At 46.8% G+C, this 22,385-nt stretch overlaps 1 protein-coding gene across 1 annotated transcript in view; it reads right to left on the bottom strand.

The window, feature by feature from the left end:
* B3GNT7 (UDP-GlcNAc:betaGal beta-1,3-N-acetylglucosaminyltransferase 7) overlaps window positions 1–21,348 on the bottom strand; it is a 57,725-nt gene extending 36,377 nt beyond the window's left edge. Inside the window, exon 1 of the mRNA XM_069212860.1 lies at window positions 20,914–21,348. Coding sequence (XP_069068961.1) covers window positions 20,914–20,921 — 8 coding nt within the window. The 5' untranslated portion in view covers window positions 20,922–21,348. The remainder of the gene's footprint in view (window positions 1–20,913) is intronic.
* Window positions 21,349–22,385: the final 1,037 nt, after the last annotated feature.

Genomic DNA, 22,385 nt, shown 5'->3' with positions numbered 1-22,385 from the left:
AGCATCACGACGGCAAAATTTCGTACAATGTTTGCCTTCCTTTGTCCCTACAGGCCTACCCAGGCTGCACCCTCTCTTTTCCCCCAGGGCCCCTCCTCTGCCCCCCCACCCCCAGCTTGGTTTCCACCTTCTCACGTCCTCCCCCTCTCTCTTTCGGAATGTTGAACCCCGCCAGGACCCCTCACTCACCAGCTTCCAATCACTTCTCAAAGCCTCATCTCTTCAGCAAACCTTTCATCCTCAGCCGGTTAAAATCTGAGCGTTATGGCGAGAGAACTAACTGGAGGAACTTGAGATTGGCTGTAACATGAACCAGTGAGGACACATTCCTCTCTAGACACAGTGGAACAGCCCTGACTAAGGGGCTTCCCACCAGACCCAGGCCGTGATTATGCAAATTCAGTTTTTACCCAAGTTGCACCGCCTGTCCCCGTTTTCCAGATTTCTCTTTCGTTGCAGCAGTGACATGTGCAATTCGACTTTCCAATTGCTTAGTGCTAGAGAGCAATTCAACCTTAAGGATTTAGGAGTCCTGGGCAGGACATATTTATAGAGGTTAATTTCTGCTGAATACCTGGACTTTGACACAAAAGCTGTTTAAGTATGATGTGTCCATGAGCCTAAAAGTCCTGAAACTAACACTAGGAAGAGTCTCAGGGTCAGAGGTAGAGACTGGCTGAGAGAAGGAAGAGGCTGACAAATTGAAAAGCTTGTGGCAGAGTGAAAGAAAGATCACTTTACTAGGGGGGCCTTGTAAGGTGGGGGCCCTGGACCACTGCTCGCTTTCTAGATGTTTATTCCAGCTACTACCTTGCAAGCACCCACTCGAGGAATCTGGGTGTAACTTACATGTCACTCATGCCTTAAGTGCAATCAATCAACCAATCACGTAAATTATAGAGCGCGCTACTCACCCGTCAGGGTCTCAAGGCGCTTGGTGGGGGGGGGGGAAGCTACTGGTCAAATAGCCATGTCTTGAGTGCACATGTGTTGTAAGCGATGAAAGCCTGTCCCAGTGGCGAAACAAAACTGGAATGAGCCCCCCCTGCAGAGAGCATGGAGGGGGGCCCCCGCCTGACAACTCACTCAAGCCAGATGCTGTGCAGAAAAGGGGTCCCCTGGAGCTCGGGGCCCCTCCGCACCGTGGCAGCTGCGGGGGCCTTTGTTACCCCACCGGCTTGTGCCAGGCTACCCAGCTGCATCTGTTATGTGGAGAATGGATGATACCACTTGCTGTCCTCAGAGGGGCGCTTACGTTGCTTTTGCCATGCTGTACCTGGTCTGGCAAGAAGCAAAGCTTGCACCGTTGGTGCCCAATTTGTACCTCCTTTTGATCAGAAAAGCTTGTGCTGCTGCCCCACGTCTGCCTGTCCTCTGAAGGTTGGAACCTTGCACTGTTTCTACCCAACGTGTACCTGTTCTGTGAACAAGGGGTGTTTCCACTGCCCCGTCTTATAAAAAATCAAGATGATGGTGAATACACTTGCAGGTGATGCCCAGAACAGTCAGATGCTTCAGGGCACAAACGAGTTCCTTTTCTAGTTTGACATAAGGGTGTGTCCCCAGGCAATTGCTTATCTCCTCTGTGCTCACACGTGAGAGCACACTTCAATGATTCAGTTCAGGGTGCACATTGTGCAAAATCTCTTTTGTATACGATTCAATAGACCATAATGTTGCTCCATCTATAAGAATAAAGGCTTATGTAGGAGGAAAAAAGACAAATGATTTGCCTTTGGGTCATTAATAAACTTGTCAGGCCCGAAGGGGTGTGGTTCCTTAATTCTAATAAAACCCACTCCGTGCAATGATATAATATAATGTGCTAAAGTGAAACAAACCAAAATTCACTTTTTTAAATTACAAGTTGCTTCTTCGGCTGTAAATAAAGAGGTAGGCAGGGACACTTGCAGGAGGCGGGAGGTCTAGAGCTGTTCACCTAAACTTCTATTGTACTGTTTTTCCATACAAGATGCAACACAGATGGGGCCACGGAGAATTATGGGATCCTGCCATCACCGCCTCACTACCACTGCCAAATTGTAGGCGGGAGATGCTTGGTTGCTGAGAGCATAACTCGCGGTCTCTAAGCCCATGGGAATCTTCCACCCATGCCCAGTGGGCTCCAAGTGTTGCTTTGCAGCAACAACACGGCCTGTTTCATAGTGAGTGCTTTGATTACAGTGACCGGCCCTGTGAAACATGCCCACTTGCTGACAGTCTCACCAACAGTTAATCACTGGACCTCTTCAAGGAGTGGTGCCCAAGGAAATTTGGTCACCTCTCACCCCATCTGATGCTCGTGAACATGCCCTATTAAGCAGGGAATGTTTCACAATAATTTATATGCAATGTCTATAGTCCTGAAGAAGATGCTTGCCCCAATGGGGCGCCGAAACATATCAATGAAAAAGAAACAGAATTTGTTTCCTGACCCTCCTGTTTTGTAACTTGAGGTAGGGAAACACAAGCAACATACTTTTTAGCTGACCTACATACAAATGTAATATAGTTCAGAGAGTTTAATAATAGGAGAATGTTCATGTGTGCGCAAGGGACATAACCTCACCCAAACTGGGAAACACATAACTAGGAGAAAGTCCAACTATAGAAGACTAGTTCTCTTGGGGGCTTAACAGTGTTAGGTGTGGCGCCAACTGAGGGAGCATACCCAACTGCGGTAGGTGAGGGTTCACCACCCTATATGTGTACATGAATGTATGGTAACTCCATGAGAGGTTCGGGTGTTTCTTCTAGAGTTTTGAACTCCCTGGACCTTTATGTCTGTTTACAGAAAACCGACAACAGTCCTTTAATTCCCATCACTGCCTCTTAAGTGCGCTAGCTACCACTGTTGTAGCGACCCTGCATGTGTAAGACAGTCGTGTCATGTTGTTTTTGCTGCCGCCACTTGTCCTTTACTTATTCATTGTGTTAGGGAAGACTGGTGTTGTCCATGATGTACCTTTATTGAGCTGTGAACCTCGTTATAAGCCATTCCACTACATAAAGGAAAAATTAATTTGCATTGTCAATGCTTGTTTAAACGTATGAAGCAGAATATAGGTGAGCAGAGCTTACCTCTGTTTGAAGTGTGCAATAAGCAATGTTTTAAATGGAGTAGACGACTTTGTAAGACTGTTAAACGTATCCGACAAGTGGGTCCATATCCTGAATATGGTCCCTCTGCTAAATGCTTTTCAACCAAACTTGAAATAAAACAGAAAGGGTTGTGATGGGTCGACTGGGGCTATGAATGCTAATTTGATACTGAGGTTTAAGAAAATTTGAATCATGTATTTAATAGGAATATTATGGGGTCTTTCAAACCACGCCCATTTAAATACATCAGCAGCCCTGATAAGTTTTCCAGGTGAGTGCTTGATGTACTGTGCCAGTCCAGATTTTTTCTTTAAAACCCGGCGCTTGTAGACTTGTTTATTTATTTATAAAACAGGACTACAAGTACCAGAAATCAAAGGAAAACAAACATTTGTAATGCAAGGGGTCTCGCATTTGCTCTACTTAGAGCTAATAGCGTTGTAAAGACTTAACCGGACTTTTATTGCCACAAAAAATGAAAATGAAAAGTAATACTGTTTTACATAAGCGAGCTGATTTAAAGCGCCACGGCAAGAGCATGAAGGAGCACACAAAATGAAATAGAAGTTCGCTTGCAGTCAAGTGTATTGGCAAATATGTAGCAAGATCGAGCTGCATAAGAAATAAAAAGAAAAAGTAGTCCAGAAACCATGCTGAAAACATGGAGTCTCGTATGTTTTCAGTAGTTGGCCGGTGCTGTCGAGGAGGGCTAAACACCAGAAAAGGCATGACGTATGCATGCTTTTCACAAATAAAATTAAGTGATTTTTGAAAGGCAGTCCAACGAACCAACGAAACTGATGGGCGTGCAGTGGACATGTTTAAAAGCCCACAGAGAGATTACAGCATGCTGGAGCGCTTCACTGGAGCAGCACCTTACACACAGACCTGGGAAATGTGGCAACTATCTCTAAGTATTCCACCGATATCCACATATAGCAAAGCACTGAAAACATAAAACATCGAAAAGTGATTTAGATGTGGGTTTAAATTAAAAATTTAGAGTTAGGATTAAAAGGTAATCAGGATTAATGTTAGAATATAATGTTAGGGTTAGGTTGTAGAGAAAGGATTAGGGTTAAACTAGTCGGGCGAGGTTAAGATTTAATGTGGGGGGGTTACTTTGTAGTTTTCAAGGTTATGAATAGGATTTGTTTTAGGGCCTATTGTTAGGTGTGGGGTTTAAGATTAGGGCAAAGGTTAAAGTGTGGTTTGTAGGGTCAGGATTTCTAGATTTTAAATTTGCTGAAACGCTAAACACCACAATGTTATAATGATAATTAAGGGTCTATTCACAAAGAAAAAGTGCAGATTCTCTGACTCCACCTGATTGCACCTTTACACTTTTTTGATGTTGACACAACAGGTGTAATAGTCTGTCTGACAGCCATATGGTGCTGGTTTGCCTCCATCTAACTGCACCAGTCATTTGATGCTTTGAAGACTGCCTAATCCCCTGTGTGAGCTGTAAGCTGCAGACACCTCCACCTGTGGCAACAGCAGACGAATGCACCTGGTTTTGATTTCCCCGTGGAGAAACATAGGAGTCTGTGTGTGTTCACACAAACACAAGGCTTGCTAGGACTTGTTCCACCTGTTTCCCACCTCCTGTGTGGGATTTACTCCTGCATATTACTCTACGCTCATGGTGTAGAAATCTGCATCAGCTGACCCATTCCTGCTGGACAGCATCTTTTTGTGAGTTCTTGACAGGTGTAAACGAAGACATTTTTGGCCATAAAGGTAACCTCACGACCACAAGGAGCTGTGTGAATCGTGCCCAAAGAATTTGGGTGCCACACAGTTAGGCCCACATATATACTTTTTGTGTGCAGCATTTGCGTCATTTTTTATGCAAAAGCGGTGCAAATGTACAAAATACATTAATATTTTGTACGTTTGCGCCGCTTTTACGCAAAAAAATGATGCAAAAATGACGCAAAAATAGTATAAATATGGGGCGATGAAGTGAATGCACCAATCAGAAGATAGCAGAGCATCCTTCTCCATCGAATAGTCCATCAGGTGGAAAGGGTAAATCGCTTTTTCTACTTCCAAAGTGTGCGCTGAGGGAGGCTAGGGTTAGACCGTATTGCTTTTTGCTTGGGGTTTCCCTATGGTGAAAAGTTACGCTTTAGGGTTAGAATTTAGGACTTGAGGTTATGACGTAATCGTTAGAATTTTAAATTAGGGTAAGATGAACGCTTATGAAAAGGTGAAATGTTACATTTAGGGTTAGGTTTAGGGTTTAAAGTATGGCTAAAGATTAGGATTAAGGTTAGAGTGAGGGGAAGGTTATCAATGGGGCTAATTTCGCTGCATCCCTACACATCAGATAGTCCATTGTGAAAATAAAGCGTGAATCTTTTTGAATTTGCGTCCAGGAAAGGACTTGGGGGGACTCAATAAAGTTTAGTTTAAGGGGTGTGCGAAGTTTCAAAAGTCCCCTCCCCTAATGCACTCAAATGTTGTTTAAAAAATTGCAGGTTTCGTGAAGTTCACAAAGGTTGTAACATTTCAAGATAAAAAAATAAGTTTTACCGAAAAAAACACATTCAGCACAACAGTTATCACCCAAAATAATTTGCTAGAAAATTTCTCCACAAACCCTATCAGAGCCATTGTGTAAGTTTATATTTTGCAAAACTGTGAAAGCAAAATTGATTTTTTCGCATCTCTCTTGAGCTCAGCGAGCAAAAGGACCCCTTCTGATTTAACCACTCTGAGATCTGAACTTTTAAAAACAGGTTCCTATTGCTTCTTCTCATTTTACTAGCTGATTGGTTTATGATTGTTAAGGTTTTACTGTTTATGAAGCTATTGCAGCCTGCATCTGCAAGAAAGGTTATTATCAAAGAGTTCTCAAGCCCGTCCTCAGGGTTTAAAGGTTGGGTTATGGCACTTCAACCTCAGTTGCGACAACAGACCTGCCATTTTATGGACCCACCGGAAGTAACTACCTACTCTCGCCCCCCCCCCCGGCCCCTCCCCATCCGCCCACTCTCATCACACCCTGGACCTGTGCTTGCTACATACAACTGAGTAGCACTGACGGCTTGTAAACAGGACATCACTCGATTTCAAAACAGCTTTTCCATCCAAACCTCTTTAAACATGGATCTTCCAGGAAACAAACTCATTTGTAGTAACCGAAACCGGCCTAAGGGATTAAACAAACCCAGGCATTGATCCACCACCACTCAACACGTGGACCATGTGAGCTGCTAAGATACCTCGGTGAGTCATAAGCTTGTGGCTGACACCTGCAGGTCACAAGTACCAATATCAGGAAGGCTACTCAGCCATCCCTCTTTCTTAGGTAGAGTTCAGGATTACCACCATTGGTTACATATTATTAACAGTGCTTAGAGATAGCAGAAATATGATATAAACTGCTATATTAAAAGTTGTTGTGACCTACAGAGTGAAGGTTTTCACCTTCGACACTCAAATATGTCATCAAGTATAGCCGGACAAAGCAATCTTGTACCTTGAAATAAATCCTGCAATATAGCCAAAATTAGGACAATGCTTATGACCCCTAGTCATCACCGTCCCCCTGGACAAATGATTGTGTTTCCCCTGTGGTCACCACCCTCCAACAGTGCTGCACAAGCTTTCCGGGAGCCACTATACACATTGCAAGGAGGATAAAATGGTTGGATGGTGGTAACGCTGTGCTCCATGGCCTCTCGTAATCTATACTGGCGCCCCTCAGGGCATCCTACATGCAGCAAGTCTCATCCTGGAACCAAACCAAGATGATCACATCACCACATCCTGAAGGCACTCCATTGGCTTTCCCTGCCTTCCTCAACATCTTCAAAACCAGAGGCATCATGTACAAAGCCATCACGAACGGCATATCTAGCAGACGAACTGACCACCTCTGGTGGTTCTTGACACACCCACAGCCGAGATACCATCAGACTGAAGTGTAAAATAGAAAAAACAAGACAGCAGACCTTTCCCGTCTGTGCAGCTAGAATCAGGAACAGCATCCCTGTATCCATCAGGACCAGCCCAATGATGCTCGAGTATAAAACCACCTCTTTAAAGAACACTACATTGCAATGTGGTAACAACCTCGGTCACCTGTCCTTGCACATTATGATTTTATTCATGTCTTTGATCGAGTGAAGCACTTCCCTGCCTTTTGGCGAGGTTTGCGCTATAGATATACATTACACATACAACCACTGACAGACCTTTTCACAGACACTCAACAGCTTAATACCATTCTGAAATAAATGATAATCAAAACCAAACGAAAGAGCATTGGGCAAACCCTCACCAACAGAAGCAGAGAAATCACTGCCCATAAATCACAGCAAAAACTAGCATCCCACCAGGCACCTAAATACAGGGTTATTTCACCCCTTAGCCTCCAGAGTGCTGTAATTGATTTAAATACCCAACGCACTCTGTTGTTATTGGCAAAATGGGTCTGACATACAGACATTTCAAAGAATGAAGAGGCATTCCTGTATTATCAATGGCCAAATGAAAGAAAGAACTGTTGGGGGTCTTTTTCCAGGACATTAAGAATATGAATGTGACCCTCGTGAACTGTAGCTTCAAAAATGTACAAAAACATGAGGAAATCTTCAAACAAAGGTTTACAGCCTTACACATTTAGATTGTCTCATTTTAGGAATACCCAAAAGTTTCTCAGGTTATTCCTGAAAATCTCCAGAATTACTGTGCATTCCAGTTCCATGTGAGTAAATATACCTGTTTATGTTTGCTGACACGATAACCTGCTGAGCAAGTGCAAATGAACTTACCAATTTTGGGGGGGTTGAAAGGGTGGGATAGGTTGGAGGTTGGGGTGGTGAATACTCACACATGTACGTTTGTGGGTGTTTCAATCCAGAAACAACATGTCCTGACACACAGGAGTGATTCACTCACACACAAATCTTCATCTCTGTAAATCCTTTTGTGAGTGCAGAAACAAGTATTATCAATCCCAAAAGAGGTATTGCACTGATTAGAAAGCCATTTCCACGAATAAGAATGAGGGGAGCAAAGATCTTGTGACCTACAGGCCTAGAAGTAAGAAGGCCAAATTAGTTTAGCATGATGCAAACATTTAAGGCTCTCTAAAATGGGATAGAGGGAAAGACAGTTTCTGTCATCCTACTAAGATATAGGGGTAGGTGGAATATTACGATCCTCCTGTGGAACTGGCAGTATTTTCGTGACTCAGCATCACTCTTTGTAATGTGGAGTTCTAGCCAAATTCCACCAATCAGCACCTGGTTGAATGTTTTTCTCTCACGCAGCTCTAGACCGGTAAGTCGGCGAGCGAGATTTAGCATCCCCCAGCAGGATCTCTGTTTGCTAGGAGGATGTCCAATTACATTTTTCTAACACGTGCGGTAGCGACCTTTCGCAGTCAGAAGGCTACCCTTTGAGTAGAAAATCTACTCAAGCAGCAGAAAAATCAACTCGAGCAGCTGAGTCCCCTGGTGCACCATGTGGTGCCATTCGTGCTGATTTTTCAGCATGAAACACTCTACCCCCAACCCCTCCCCCGGGTAAATTATAGGGTGGACAGTGTGATGTGCCTATTTCTGTCCATTGGCGGATCTATGCAGAATCTTACAGAGTTTTCATGTATCTCCTTGGAATTATGCTCAGTCAAATATCAGCCCCCGAAACCTCCGATCCCTTCCCAGCCTCCATTTAGCAACAAACACAAACAGAAACGGGCTTCCTTGCTCCTTGTGCTTAGATTAAAACCATTATCTGCAAGCCTTTAGGCACTTTCACGCTTTCACGTTCCTTTCCCGCCAAGTGCAACAGATTATTTTGAACGTAGTTAAGAGTTTTCATAATGGAGTCATTGATACATCACTGCTTTCACCTGTAGGCATTGTCATAGGTAAACTAAAGTCAGGGCGCATACCGAGCGTGTTTGTCTTTGTGTTGAAAAATGCAGTGTTCTTCCCTTTGGGTATTCAGTCTACTTCATTGGCGCAGCAAGTGCCTGAAAAGGCGCATGCTGTCTTCAGGAATCTCGCAAGAAATCTGGGGCAGCTGAGCACACCTATCTTATCTTCAGGGATGCATGTTATACACTCTTTGCTGTTGTAAAACTTGCTCCGTTGCCTTTTGGGGGTCAAAGGGCACTCAGTGTAGTTTCTGCTTCCCAGATTAATTTGGTGGAATATAACAGCACTTACAGAGCCTAAAGGCGAACTGGTTTGCAGGCCGCCCAAAAGAACAGCAAACAATGCAAGATAGTGAACAGATACTGGGGCATATTTACAAGTGCCTAGTACCATATTTACAAGGCGGCGCTAAGCCACTTTTTGTGGCTTGACAGCTCTTTCTAAATATGGGCCCCTCCGATGCAGTTTTTGTCGGCAGAGGGTTGTGCACTGGATGTTGCTGTGGGCGTTCCATCACAACACCTACTGCTTTTGACGCTGCCCCAGATTTACGAGCATTTGTAAAACTGTGGCAGACCCCATGGGTGGCGTTGTCATGGCACAATGAGGAGAAACACTGTTGTTTCTCCTTTTTTGCTTTTCGCGCACACACAGAAAGAGCAAAACGCCATTAATGATTGCAGTCATTCAATAATGACGATTTTCTACTTCTATGTGTGCTGCATTCTGCAGAACACTTAGAAGTGCCAAATCGTCATTGTTGATTGTTTAAGTGCAGGTACGGACACCTTCCTGCACATAAACAATCATTCCCTTCAACGCTGACCCCCTTGCACTATGGCTAAGCTAAATTTTGCGCCGGCGCAGGGGAAACACAGGGGTGCACCGTATTTTTGTAAATATGGCGCATCCCTGCGTTTCAGAACTGATGCGGCATGGCGCTGCCGGCGCTACGATAGTTCCTTATAAATTTGGCCCATTGCTTTGCACAAGATAACACCGCCTGTCTATTTTTTGTGCAAGGATGGTGTTACCGCAATATTTTCCACAGAGAGTGAGCTACTTCTGCGGAATGTTTGTATTTTGTACATTTTCCAAAATATGGTTGAAGTCCAGTGGGTGAGGAGATCCGGAGAGACTGTGCACGTGTCAGGATCAGTCAGGATCAGCGCTCTCTCAGCCGTTTGCATCAAGCAAAGTACTCAGGGGGCTTCTTTACAAGCCCCTTGCGCCGAGCGGCGCCACTTTTTATGTGGTAAACAGTGCCACACCGGCGGCACAACGGGCTTGCAAATAAGACCCCCAATGTCTCGGCAAAAAAAAACTGAATTTGAGATGTCACATGTCTAGTAGAAAGACCTGATTGCGCTGTCCGCGGGTCATTGGAAAAATCGGATCCCGGCTCTTCTTGCCTCTGCAAGGTGTGATCTTGGGCAAGGCTGCTGGACTCCCCAGCCTATCTGTTGCCCAACGCTAGAATTAAACGACAAAAGCCTGAGGGCAGAAACCGCATCCATGGGAAGAAGGGAGGAACTGTTCTTGCGAAATGGTCTTTTGTGACACTGCCGTCTCTTCTCCAGGCATGTGGTGTCCTGTCAGGCCAGACTGGTTCCCCAAACTGCCCGCTGCAGACTGGCATGTCTCGGAGGCAGCCCCTCTCAGCAGTTTGAGTTGGGAAAGGAACCCAAAATCTGGGCAAAACGAACTGATTTAGGGGTGTCATATGTCTAGTGGGAAGTCCTGGTTATGCTGCAGGTCAGAGAAAGAATTCGGGTCCTGGCTCTACCTGCCACTGCAAGGTGTGATCTTGGGCGAGGCCGCTCAACTTCCAAAGCAAGCATTAAACGACAAAAGCCTGAGGACAGAAACCGCAGCCCTGGAAAGCAGGAAGTAATTCTACTTGCGAAATGGCCTTTTGTAATATAGCAGTCTCTTCTCCTGGCATGTGGTTTCCTGTCAGGCCAGACTGGTTCCCCAACCTGTCCGCCCAGTGTCCAGTCTTTAGGTATGGGTGATGCTGACGGGCAGTCCCTTTCTAACCAGCCCCCTACTGCGTAGGTAAAAGGATCAGAGGCAAATGAGATAACGTGCACAGGATCACACCGTTCTGGTCACGAGAGAGCCGGGAGTCTGCAACTTTCCCTCGTTCGAGAATCATGGCCAAGTCACCTTTTCCAATATAACAATAGCTGTTTTATTTATAGATTGTCGTATATAGCGCAGCACCCAAATGAGCAGGTTATATATATATTGTAAAAAGGTTAGTTAAGTCTATTCAAAAATATTTGACATAGTATGCAACTGAACTAGTATAGCTAATATAAAACGTCATCTGGCTAGAACAAGGCGAGTAAGAACAGCAAATATAACAAGCATTTGCAATGCAACGGGTCTCGCGTTTGCTCATGTTAGAGCTGATAGCGTTGTAAACTCAAAACCCGACTTTTCTCCTATCGGCAAAAGTGCATTTATGCAGGTAACCCGAAAAAGTGCAATTTACTATGTAAAGCGCTCGACTTCTGCCAAGCGAAATCGCGCTAGGAAAATAGAGAAAAAATAGTCCACGAGCCGAACAGAAAACAGCGCGCCTCGCATGTTTTCTGTACTTGGTCGATGCGCTCGAGGAGGGCTAGCCACCGGAAAAGGCATGACGTGTGCATGACTTCGACTAATGAAAGCAAGCAGATTTTATTAGGCAAGCCCATGAACCAATGAAAAACACTGACGTGACGTTGACAGGGCTCTGAGCCCTTTTCTAAACCTTAAAGCGTCTCGCTGCGATACGCATGCGTGAGCGCATGCAACCCAAGCTCGACCCTAAAAAGGGGGCAGGGGTGATTTGGTCTCAGGAACCACATATTCTCTTATTTTTATTTTATTTTTCAGTAGTGGTTCGACAGAAACACGGCCATGAAACAATACAGCACCTAAATCATGTGCACTATAACTATTTTAACTTCAAGGCTCTTGCTAAAAATATTTTTAAAAATGCGATTTCAAGAAAAACATTACAATAAGCCGGAAACTGATTCATCAAACACTAACAAACTCACACTGTAGTTGAATTTAACCATAAAAACTACATCTCTCCATTAATTTCTGTATAAGAATTATATTTGAGTTCAACTTTTAAAAATATGCAAAGGAAAATTCATATTTAATCGTTATTTTAAATTAAGAAACGAGCCAAACAATTTCATCAGACAGTAACACATATTTACATTTGGCTGTTTGACAGAATGTAAAACGGTTCATTACTTTCACCTGGTTATTTAAACAAGATGCAATTGATTTTCCAAAGCTGTCAGACTAGGACAGAAAAACAAAAGTGAATAATTTCCCTATCTTGGCTCTGCAAAATTGACAAACAGATTGAAAACGAATTCTCTCTCTTTTAATCCATATATTCCCTTCCATTGTGATTTGGCCAGAAAAGGACAGATTAATTGCTTGAAGATAAAAGTATATTACACCTCATCTTACATAAAAACATTTTCATTCCAATCTTTTGATCCGGAAACAGTGTTGTATATCCCTCTGACAGCTTTTTATCTATGACAATTTCTTTCAGCTTTTATGGAACTCTCAGAGTGTTATTGTTTCGGTGAGATAACACATTACCGCAGGCAAGGCCCATCTGCTTCAAGCAATAAAAATAGGTTTTACTAACCAGTGTAAACCATGTTCATGTCAAGAGAGAACTCTCTTCATAAAACCTTTTTCATTACATTTTCGAAGCTAGTAAACAGTCAGAAAGCTTATTGTATAATCTGACAATAGGCCCCAAAAATTGCACTTTTAATCTGAGATGAAGACATTTAATTTCTAGGCCCTATCACTGAAGGGAACTATTTTGTGTGTCGAAGAGCCGCTTACAAAATGGCAGAATTATGTCATAATAGCCAAAGACTGCGGTGGGCTGACCCGGAATGATTCAGAATCAATTTCCTCAACGGGGGATGATAATAGCGCCCAGAGTGTTCAGCTAAATGTAAAACATCAATATTCCCACGACAGTGCGTGAACGCGCTAGCGAGCACATGAATGTTGAATGTGTTTGTCTCGTTAGCTGCGCCAACAAACAGGTGACTTTTGGCTATTATCACCCCCCACTGAGGAAATTGATTCTCAATCACTCCTACTTCTGTTTAGATCTTCTATTTGCCCACATACTGTTTTGGGGCATATCAAGTCGATAAGTGGCGGTTTCCCTGAAGAAGGTCGTTGGCCGCGTTTGGTTTCACACCGAAACACGTGTCGGCATTAACAAAGTCGGGACTGGAAGATTATGTGATCCAAGAAAAATAAAATAGATGTCAAGAGAATTTTTGTGATTTAGAAATTACACTTTCATCCCTACGGAAAGCTCGTAAAAATGTAAGTCTTATGTAGACTTCATTGAGTGTCTATGAAAAAATAGTGCATGATTTCATGTATAATAAAAAAAAGTCTGTAATTGTTCTTGATGTTAATAATTGTTAGAGATTAGAGTATTGTGAAGCATTTACTTTTTCTTTATTTTCTTCTTGGGGTGCCCCACAATATGTTTTAATATTGTGGGACATGTGGGTACAAACTGAGGTATATTTGGGAATGACCGTGATATGTGTGAAGGTACGATGAACTTGTAATAATGCTTTGTGGAGAAAGGCTGGTATAGCCCTGTCAAAATAAAGGTGATTATACTGTGTTGGACTAATATTTGTTAGGCTGTACATCTATTTTCCAAAAGATAATGAGAGAATATGTGGACAATAGGAGATAAGTTCTGTAAAGAAAAAAATAATGAATAACCCGTATTATGAGAATATATATCCATGGTTTTAGTGTCCATGAGCGGGCCTGATAGGTCAGTGTGTGGGACAGTTTCTTGGTAGTTTGGTGGACTGTTCTGAGGTCTGGTGAGTGGCTTTTTACAGTTGATTTTGCTGATATTACCACAAACGTTGCCTGCAGCAACCACAAATCTGTGCAGTCTCCAGCACCTGGCAAAACAACTATACAACATGTCTTTACAAGTTCAAAACTGTCCTGTTTGGAAATGTGGGGCACTTTTTCAGCTATCTGATTCATTAACGAGGGGCAATTTTATTTTGGTGCCCAGGCCTACTTTGTGTCCTAGTCCAACCATGTTACAAACTGTCTCAAACAATCCTAACAGACACTGAATACTGAACAAACTTTCTGCTAACACCACACACCAACGTACAACGTAAGGTGATGGTTCCTTCAGTGCCAAGAGGAGGTGGGCCCAGATTAAGAAAGTGCTACAGTGCGTAACTATGGCTGAAAGCACTGTGCAGGTACCAGCCAATCACATGATTTAAGGTAACATGACGTCACATAACATGACGTAACGTAACATAGCATAGTATGGCATGAGGTCACATAGCATGACGTAACGTAACATAACTTAAAGTCACATAACATAGCATAGTATGGCATGACATTACATAACATAGCATTACATAACATAACTTATCGTGACAAAGTCACGCTGCATAGTATGGCACGACATGACATGACGTAACACAGTGTACATGTACATTCGTGTTTTGATAGAACCATATAACAAAAGTAGACTTTCAGTTCGAAGAGTGGAGGTGGTATCAGCCTTTGCACCTTTTGGAAACCCCTTCCAGCAATCATTTCAGCTAATAAGCACCTTTTCTTTTCTCTCCCCGCACAGTCCCCTCCGGTTTAGTTCCTAGCTCAGCCCCCTTCACTGTTCCTACAGTAATTCCACAGGACTCAGGTCCACGTGGCCACAACCGAGCTACCCAAGCCCCCTTCCTCTCAGGACCTGCTGCCCACGTGCCTGAGCCCAAGCCTGGCAAAACCCATCAGTGACTGTCATGTTGCTTGCGTTTGTACTGAATTTCCACCATTGCTATGAGTCTGACGCACTTTTGGACTCTAGGCGCCTTTCAGGTTCTGGCTTCTCATTGATTTCAGTTGAAGGGGTCGGTGGACATTGGATGTCGGAGGGTCTTGTAGAGCTCAGAGGTAAACTGGAATTGCGAGTTGTTGACTCAACCTTTGTTAAATGTCGGAAGACAAACTTGCTGAAATCTAACAGGGGAAAACCGTACCCGTATCATCGAGATTTTGGTGCGTTATACACTGACATCCAGCAACTTGTTATAATCAGCATTTATCACACCCGATAAATAATGTCCCCTATAGTACTATTATGTAGCATGTGCAATAAATACCACGTATACTCTTAACCAAAGCCTAATTGGTATATTCATCTGCCGCAAAGTTAATAATTTCATCACCTTTAGAAGAACAAAGGCCCAGATTTAAGAGCCCCTAGCGCCTCCTTGCGTCACATTAGCGTACTTTTTTCACGCTTATGTGGTCCAACAAGGCCAAAATAACAGCGCCAGATTTACAAAGTGGTGCAATGCATGCGTTGTGCCACATTATGCCTGCGCCAGACAATATGTATGCAAGGGGGGTGTTCCCCATTATATATAAACATTTTCTTTGCTCCATTTTTTGCTGGATTTTTAACACCTGCACAGAGCACGTGTTAAAAGGACGCACACCATTATTTATAATGGGCCTCAATCTGCTTTGCAGGATTAGCGTCAACATTTTTTACGCTAATCCTGCAAAGCGCCAAACTAGCGTCAAAAATGTTAACGCTAATTCCCTAAATACTTCCATCGTACGCCATATCTTAAATATTGGACACACATGGTGGCGTGGGGGGGGGGGGGGGTGCCGCTAAGGGGCGCAAGAAAATCTGCCCCAAAATGTGCCCCCGCTAGAATTCTAGAGTTAACTGCTGGGCTGGTCATACAAGGATATCCTCACTGGATGCTCACCTCACTGAGCTATCAGCGTCAGTTTCCAAGAAAGTAAATATTTGAGCTGAAGGGAGCGCTTGTCTTACGCAAATCAGACACAACCTGATCCAAACTCTGCATGATGACCTAAAATGCTGCAAAACACACCAAGTCTCCCCAAATAGTGCTTAGATGCTCAACAGGAGGCTAGAAGGTCCCACAGTATACAGAAGTCAGTGGGGAGGTTTGCACACTGACTGTCAAGTATGTCTCAGTCCTTACTAATACATTCTGGTAAAAGTAGTGAAAAGCAGCTGATTTCCTCAAAGTATCCAGGGTGTTCGGGTGAAAGTTCAAGCACAGCCAGTTTTCTGTATCCCGTGACGTAGGTGTGTTTATAACTCCTGGTACAGGCCCGAAGGGAGCATTCTGGCTCAGATCCACCCCCCTGAAAACATACTGAATCAATGAATGGGTGTTCTTTAAAATCAAACTATTTCATGGGGAACAGAGAAATAAAGTAATTTGTCCATTATCCAGTGCATTTTTCAGGGATTTGAGGCCCTTTATTCATGTTCTTAATGGTAACAGACAAAAAAGCTGGTCGGTTTCTCAACCATGACTGTAAAAGCCTTTAAGGTAACCCATGTCAGGGGCGTGTCCTGGTTTCATTTCACATGTTCTGCTATTTTCAGAACTGAAATATATTCAATCCTACTTTTCACAAAAAAATTAATGTTGCTGTTTTTCATTTTATACTGCTAGCAAGCATTGGCAAAGCCAATAGGTCTGGCTTGTTTTAGGCATATGTCTGTTGTGTTATATGTCTAGATGAACCAATATAAAACTCAGTCACCCAAATATTGGTCACATGACGCACCGTAGGCACATCACTTTATCTTACAAGTGTTAACGCATGCCCTGAACCGCAAATAATCTGTGCTCACTGCAGGGAGTCGGGGAAAGGGGCGCGCCCCTAATATTGTGACCTTAAACCATAATGTATTAAACTACAAAGGCCATGCCTCTTTGAAGAGATTCTTAGTTGTGGATCTTTGGCCACGCCCCCTGAACATCCTCCAACCCCTCATCGACCCCCCCCCCCACAACTCCTTCATGGAACCACTGAAAGCGCTGATATTATCACATATTTCCTCATAGGGGAATATCTATATTATATCCCAGGTTTCCTGACTCCATAAAGTACAGTGTGTCCCCTCACAACTTCTCTCTAAACCTTGGGTGTGCAAGAAAGATGGCTGCCTGGGACCCCAGAATCCCTGGACTGAAACAAAGCCGCCCCACACCCCCAGGGGCGCAAAAAACAAAGGGCCCGAGTTCACTATCACCAACAACATGGGGCCTGGCACAAAGCATTATGAAGCACCAATGAGAAAGTGCTTGCCAGATGATGCGCTTGATTTTTCATTTGCAGGTTGTGATAGGAGGGGGCTTTGCAATCAAGCTGTGGGCCACTGATTTCCAACAATCAAGCAGTGGGCTACTGACTTACAACAGTCAAGCCGTGGGCTACTGACTTACAACAGTCGGGCCGTGGGCTACTGACTTACAACAGTCAGGCCGTGGGCTACTGACTTACAACAGTCAACCTGGGAGTTACTGACTTACAACAGTGAAGCCGTGGGCTTCTAACAGTTAACAAGCCACGGCTACTGACTTATCAATCAATCAATCAGAGTATTTGTAAAGCTCACTATTCACCTGTGAGGGTCTCAAGGCGCTGAGGGGGAGGGGTAAGGGGAGCTGCTACTGCTTGAACAGCCATGTCTTGATGTGTCTCCTGAAGGTAAGTAGGTCCTGTGTTTGAGGCAGGTGGGTGGGAAGAGTGTTCCACGTCTTGGTGGCCAGGCGGGAGAATGATCTGCCGCCGCCGGTCATTCTGTGGATGCTTGGGACGGTGGCGAGAGCAAGGTCGGCGGAGTGAAGCTGTCGGGTGGGGTGTAGACGGAGTGACGTCTGTTGAGGTATTCTGGTCCGGTGTTGTTCAGTGCCTTGTGAGCGTGGGTGAGGAGTTTGAAGGTGATTCTCTTGTTGGCGGGGAGCCAGTGGAGGTCTCTCAGGTGGGCTGTGATGCGGCAGTGGCGGGGGATGTCCACGACGAGGCGTGCGGAGGCGTTCTGGATGCGTAGCAGTCTTTTCTGGAGCCAATCAAGCTGTGCTCTACTGACTTACAGCAATCAAGCCACGGGCTACTGACGTACAACAGTCAGGCCGTGGGCTACTGACGTACAACAGTCAGGCCGTGGGCTACTGACTTACACCAACCAAGTCACCTTAGAAGGCATGAAAGAGCACTGAACGCCTTTAAAAGGATATGGTGCAAAATATCAAAGCGTCACAATAACAACGTTTTTTGAAGAGCTCAATTTACATTCTAAGCGCTATAACCAGCAGGTGTGCTATTACCCAGTTTAATGGTACTAAAGCGGCCCTGGAAGGGTGGAGCCCAAGCCTGCGGTGCCAGGATTGAAGCAAGTGCCTTTTATTCACTGATATGGGCGGTGCATTGTGTGATCCCGGTTTCACAGACGATCAAACCGTGTGATCTTGGTGAATCGCGTGCTCCGGTTTCTGTAGGTTCAGGAGCGCCGGTAGTGTATTTGGCAGTGCCCGGGAGTCCCTGTGCAGCCGTCAGGGACGCACCCCTTGTGCAGATCACCTAATTCCTTTATACACATTTTCCCCAGACCTGCTCAGCAGTTTAGCAGATAAAGCAGGTTACAGTGGCTCCGAGCTGGGGCAGGGCTCTCCAGCCCCGGGCTCGGGGTAACCTCGGGGGAGGTGCTGTCCATGGAGCTGTGGGGTGTCCAGCTCAGACCAGGATACAGAAACACCGACCGCACGCCTCCTTTTGGTGTACAGTGCGGGAGATGTGCTCAGAATCAAACAGTTTTGCTCAAGTATTGAAGCCGGGATTAGCACTCATGTTTGTAAGTCCCGGGGGCACCACTAGAGCCTATGGACGTCAATTCATGGAAATGCCAGGGGTATCGGAAGTGACATCACAAGCCCTTTGACCTCCACTTTCATTCACACACACATACACAAAATTCACACTTACACACACACTCGCTCACAAAAACACACTCACAGGCATGCACACAACATACATTTAAAAGCATGTTTTACTCACCTCGCCTGCCATGGAAGGGCATAGTCCAGCTAACTGTACTCCATTTTATTACACTACTAGTGAACAATATATCATTATTCACTATTAATGTAAAAATTGACAGAAAACAAAGTCAGCGGAGCCCCATCCGACCTCCATAAGGACGCGCTGCCTCTGGGTTCCTTGCACTGAATTTGCTACCTCTGAGGCCAGGGGTCGCAGCTGTGACCCTTAAATGACGTCCATGCTAGAGCCCTTTCCTGGCACTAGGATTCTTGTGCTAAAGTGCAGAGGAAGAGCCGACCCTTCACCTAACATGCATAAAATCAGATATTTCGGTTCACGGCGGAGTCCCGTGCAGAGGATAACACTGTTTGACCAGGGTGACGCCGGGATTAGTGCTCTCTTTCCAGCAGTGCCACGGGTGGACACCTTGAGGGGCGCCACCTTTCTCATCCTAACGTCGACCACGAGACATCTCTAAACCTTTCATTTCATCCACAATTCTGCAGCCTGATCTCAGCGACACCCCATCCTGGCTTGCCCCCTACCCCCACCTTGCACTGTCACAAGTGGGGTGTCCTTTCACTGCACACGTGAACGGTGTGAAATACACCCCCGCGGGGGATGTAGCCCAACCCCGCAATAGAGCTCCCAGAGGCGGACTCTTCAACCAGGCACTGATCTAGGCGCTACCCAAGTGGAACCCACTTACACGCTGGAAAGCGCCGTGAGGCCTGAGAAGAGGTGGAAAAGGGTTCTAGGAATGGCCCTTACTGAAACTCGGTAAGTTTCCTTATTCATTATGATGCGTTTAATTTCCTTTTACGAGGCGGCTTGCCATCCTTTTGGGTTTTCCCCGCACTATTTAAATGTAAATTGAATCGGTTCCTCCTGGCAGGGGAGGACGCCCCCTGCTCCTTACTGCCTAGCAGATGGAGGTCTCTCCTCTTCTCGTATCCGGGCTCTCGGGGAGGACATGGCTATCCCACAAGCCAGGAAGTGCTCCTCTGTGTACCCCAAGCCCGGGTTGGCTTCCAGGCACTATGTTGGACGCTGTGCTGGCTGCACCGGACGCCGGGAGTGGCCTCGGTGGGCCCTGGTCAGGCCGGTCCGCCTGGAGGGGCAGTGGGTGGGACCGAGAGAAGCGGAGGTGTAGGGCAGGGTCAGTCAGCGAAATGACCCATTGAGGATCCGTCCCTCAGCCTGAGAAGGGAAGAGGCCGCCCCGGCCCCGCCAGCTTGCCCTGGACTGCCGTTAAGGTCCGAAGTCTTTGCAGGCTGAAACTGGTATGGTGCAGCGCTGACCCCACGATTAGGCGCTACTTGACTCTCGGCGCTACACGAGCCTCTAGGCGCTCCAACTGAAACTGGTCAAGAGGCGCCGAACGCTGCCCTTGCAAGAGAGTAACGGATGCAAAGCGCTCCAAATGTTATCGCTGTTTGAATAAATACATATTTATTTCTATGGGGCTACTGTGCAGAAGTCCCCCCCCCCCCCCCCCCCCCCCCCCCCCTCCCCACGTCCAAACAGTGGCGGCCGCTGCCAGCTCCTGCTGAGACCTATGGACCATGGAACCGCTGCGCACGATCACAGCTTGAGGTGCGTGTCACGCACAGCGATGCACAACAGGCGTGACTCAAGGCGTCTTGTTACTGCTACATGGGACTCTGCACCTGCCCTGACCCAAGATGCTGATCTTTCACTAACGCTGGGAAGTGAAATAAAGATGCCGGAGACAAGGAAGGCAGATCAAAGGGAAACGCAGAAAGAGAAACGAACCACAGAGAAGAGGGAGGAGAGAGAAACATGAAAGTACAATAACATACGATCCAGTTGTAAAGCGCACAGCTGCCTCCGGAGAGGCGTCCAGGCGCTAGAGAGTAGGCACAAGAAGAGAAAGAGCAAGAGGTGGACTCTTCTCAGACCCTCCACCCCCCCGAAGTAAACCCCCAGCAGGAGAAGGGCCCCCATCACTCACCACTGCATGCTGCCGGCGGGCTGCGGAGGGAGCGCGGACCTGTCACCTGCACTCTGCCACTGGAGCGACTGAGCCGGACAGCACCGGGCCGGGGCAGGGAGGGACACTGGGGAGGGGGGAGGGACACTGAAGGAGGGGCGACGGGACAGGAGGACGGCCGCCGGGGCAGGGAGGGACACTGGGGAGGGGACAGGAGGAGGGCCGGCGGGGTTAGGGAGGGGCGAGGGCACGGATGAGAGGGACACACGAGGCGGCAGGGAGGGCAGGAAGATATAGTGGGACAGTGGGGGTGGCGAGGGCACAGGAGGAGGGCCGGCGGGGTTGGGAAGGGGCGAGGGCACGGATGAGAGGGACACACGAGGCGGCAGGGAGGGGGGGCAGGAAGATATAGTGGGACAGTGGGGAGTGGCGAGGGCACGGGAGGAGGGCAGGCGGGGCTGAGGAGGGGCGAGGGCACGGATGAGAGGGACACACGAGGCGGCAGGGGGGGCAGGAAGATATAGTGGGACAGTGGGGAGTGGCGAGGGCACGGGAGGAGGGCTGGCGGGGCTGGGGAGGGGCGAGGGGACAGAGAGGGACACATGGGGCGGGGGGGGGGGAAGGCAGAGATTATGGGAGTGGGACAGTGGCGTGGGACGAGGGGGCAGGAGGGAGGGCCGGCGGGCTCAGGGGCAAGAGGGGACAGAGAGGTAGACACAAGAGGGAGACACCGGGGGACGGATGTAGAGGGGCAGGAGGTCAGCGGATGGGAAATTACAGCGCACGTAGGTAGGAGGGATGGAGGGGGAGAAGGGAGGAGGGAGGAAAGCAAGGGGACGCGAGACCTTCACAGGTAGAAGGGAGGGCGCACAGAGGGGTGCACACTCTTAGTGGTGGGATCTCTAGAGGTAAAAGAGAGAGCACGAAGGGGGGGGGGGCGCACTCTGTGATCACGGGGCGAGACATCAACACGGAGAGGAAAAGCGCAAAGAGGGGCGCACACTCAGAGGGGTGGGGGGCGAGACCCCCTCGTGTTCCACACCAGGGCACCCCAGGCCTTTGAAAGGCCGGAGCAGTCCGCCTCTGCCATTTCTCAGGGGAGCGTGAGACACATCTCCCTCAACCTGACTGCAAGAAAGCCCCCTTTGGCACACAGCCTCTCTTCCATGGCACACAGCCTCTCTCCCATGGCACACAGACTCTCCTCCTTGGCACACAGACTCTCTCCCATGGCACACATACTCTCTCCCATGGCACACAGACTCTCTCCCATGGCACACAGACTCTCTTCCATGGCAACAGACTCTCTTCCATGGCACACAGACTCTATCCCATGCCACACAGCCTCTCTCCCATGGCACACAGCCTCTCCCCCATGGCACACAGACTCTCTCCCATGGCACACAGACTCTCTCCCATGGCAACAGACTCTCTTCCATGGCACACAGACTCTCTTCCATGGCACACAGCCTCTCTCCCATGGCACACAGCCT

Source organism: Pleurodeles waltl, chromosome 11 (assembly GCF_031143425.1).
Source record: "Pleurodeles waltl isolate 20211129_DDA chromosome 11, aPleWal1.hap1.20221129, whole genome shotgun sequence".
NCBI lineage: Eukaryota > Metazoa > Chordata > Amphibia > Caudata > Salamandridae > Pleurodeles > Pleurodeles waltl.
Note: the sequence above shows the minus strand (reverse complement) of the source record. Positions and strands in the feature narration are given on the sequence as shown.